The 2024-nt window shown below is 38.4% G+C and overlaps 1 protein-coding gene across 1 annotated transcript; it reads left to right on the top strand.

The window, feature by feature from the left end:
- Positions 1–296: 296 nt before the first annotated feature.
- On the top strand, positions 297–1998 carry EIN_140330 (hypothetical protein; the record flags this gene model as incomplete). The annotated part of the gene is made up of 1 exon (XM_004259672.1): positions 297–1998. A coding segment is annotated over one exon (1702 nt), but the record flags the coding sequence as incomplete, so codon positions are not given.
- Between the last annotated feature and the right edge of the window lie 26 nt (positions 1999–2024).

Here is a 2024-nt window from a genome sequence, read left to right as displayed (position 1 = left end):
TATTGTGTTCGCTCTTTGATAATAATTGTGTTGAATGTTCTGATGATTCATCGAGAAAATGTATCAAATGCAAACTCGGGTTGTACCCAAAAGAAGAAAACCAATTTACATGTCAAGCATGTGACACAACATGTGGTGACGATTGCAACGCAACAACTGGATTTTGTAATAGTTGTCAAGCTTATCACGTGCTTTATGATGAACCGTCTTTGACGTGTCAAATGTGCACTGATTTTGATAGCAATTGTCAGACTTGTTACTCAAATAAGAGAGCATGTAAAGTTTGTCAGGAAGGGATGTACCCAGATGAAGTAAGTGGGGTGTGTAAGCAATGCAATGAAACGTGTAATAACAAGTGTAATACGAGTGATGGGACATGCACTGCTTGTATAACAAACTACGCATTTACAGACCCACCAGGACTTTATTGTATTCCATGCAAAGAATTTGACCAAAACTGCAAACAATGTGGTCAAACGACATTCAAAAAATGTTACGAGTGTGAGACTGATTTCCGTCCAGACCCAATAACAGGGAAGTGTGTTGGTTGTGCAGACGGTTGTCAAAAATGTGGAGCCATAACCGGTAAGTGTACAATTTGCGCAGATGGATATGTTCCAAACGACCCTCAAAATGAGAGTTGTATTCTTTGTGACCAATTTGACACAAAGTGTGAAAAGTGTTCAGAAAATTTTGAAAGGAAGTGTGTCACATGTAAAGATCATCAAAACTATCCTCAATTGGGTGTGTGTGATGTTTGCAATACAACATGTGGTGGAGCATGTAATCCCACTACAGGGTATTGTGAATCATGTTTGCCTAATTATGTGTTCACAGATCCACCTTCAACATCTTGTGAAACATGTGAAGAGTTCGAACCCAACTGTATGGAAGGATTTTGTGAATCAAATTTCACTCGTGGATGTACAAAGTGTAAAAGTGGTATGTATCCACAACAAAATGGAAGGTGTGGTGATTGTGACCCGACATGCGGCAATAAATGTGATGGGACAACTGGTGCTTGTACTGGATGTAACACAAATCACGTTTTTGTTTCTGATGATTCAAAAGTCTGTATACCATGTGAAACGTATGACACTAATTGTATCACATGTAATGATCAGTATAAGGCTGAGAAGTGTGTTAAGTGTAAAAATGGATATTATCCATATACCAATGGGACGTGCATTCTTTGTGACTCGACTTGTAATGGAAAATGCAATACGGAAAATGGTGAATGCACTGGATGTCAAGATGATTATGTGATGAGTGGAATGAACTGTATCACATGTGAACAACACAACATCAACTGTTCGACATGTGACAAATCAGGTTTGGGAACATGCCAAGTGTGTAAAAACAACAATTATGCTCAAGATGGGAATTGTATACCATGTAAGTCGACATGTGACAATTGTGATGGAGTTACAGGGAAGTGCACAACGTGCCAATACAATCTGGTTGAAACGGAAAAAGGCAGTGGAAAGTGTGAAGAGTGTAAAAAATTCGATTCGAATTGTTCGCTGTGTGCGAGTGATTCATCACGAAATTGCACGAAATGTGAGTCTGGGTATTACCCTGTATTACAATCGAACGAGAGTAAAATGTGTGAGCCATGTGATTCATCATGTAATGGAATTTGTGATGTTTCGTTTGGCTACTGCTTAGGATGTATTGACAATTTTGTTCTCATTAATTCGACAAGTTATGTTTGTGAAAATTGCACATCTTTTGATTCAAATTGTGAGAGGTGTTCATCTACTTTTGAAAGGAAGTGCACAAGCTGTAAACCGACATTCAAACCAAGTCAAAGTGGAAAGTGTGAACTTTGCAATGAGACATGTAAAGATAATTGTGATAGCACAACTGGATATTGTACTTCATGTAATGCAAATTACGTTTTATCAAATCCACCTTCATCAAGTTGCATCACTTGTAAAACGTATGACACAAAGTGTGTGGAGTGTCCGGGAGGTGTTGAGAGAAAATGTAACAACTGTGAGTCGGGGTATTATCCAAAAACT

Source organism: Entamoeba invadens (genome assembly GCF_000330505.1).
Source record: "Entamoeba invadens IP1 unplaced genomic scaffold scaff_1105074724615, whole genome shotgun sequence".
Taxonomy (NCBI): domain Eukaryota; phylum Evosea; order Mastigamoebida; family Endamoebidae; genus Entamoeba; species Entamoeba invadens.
The sequence above is the reverse complement of the archived record's forward strand: the minus strand, read 5'-3'. Positions and strand labels throughout refer to the sequence as shown.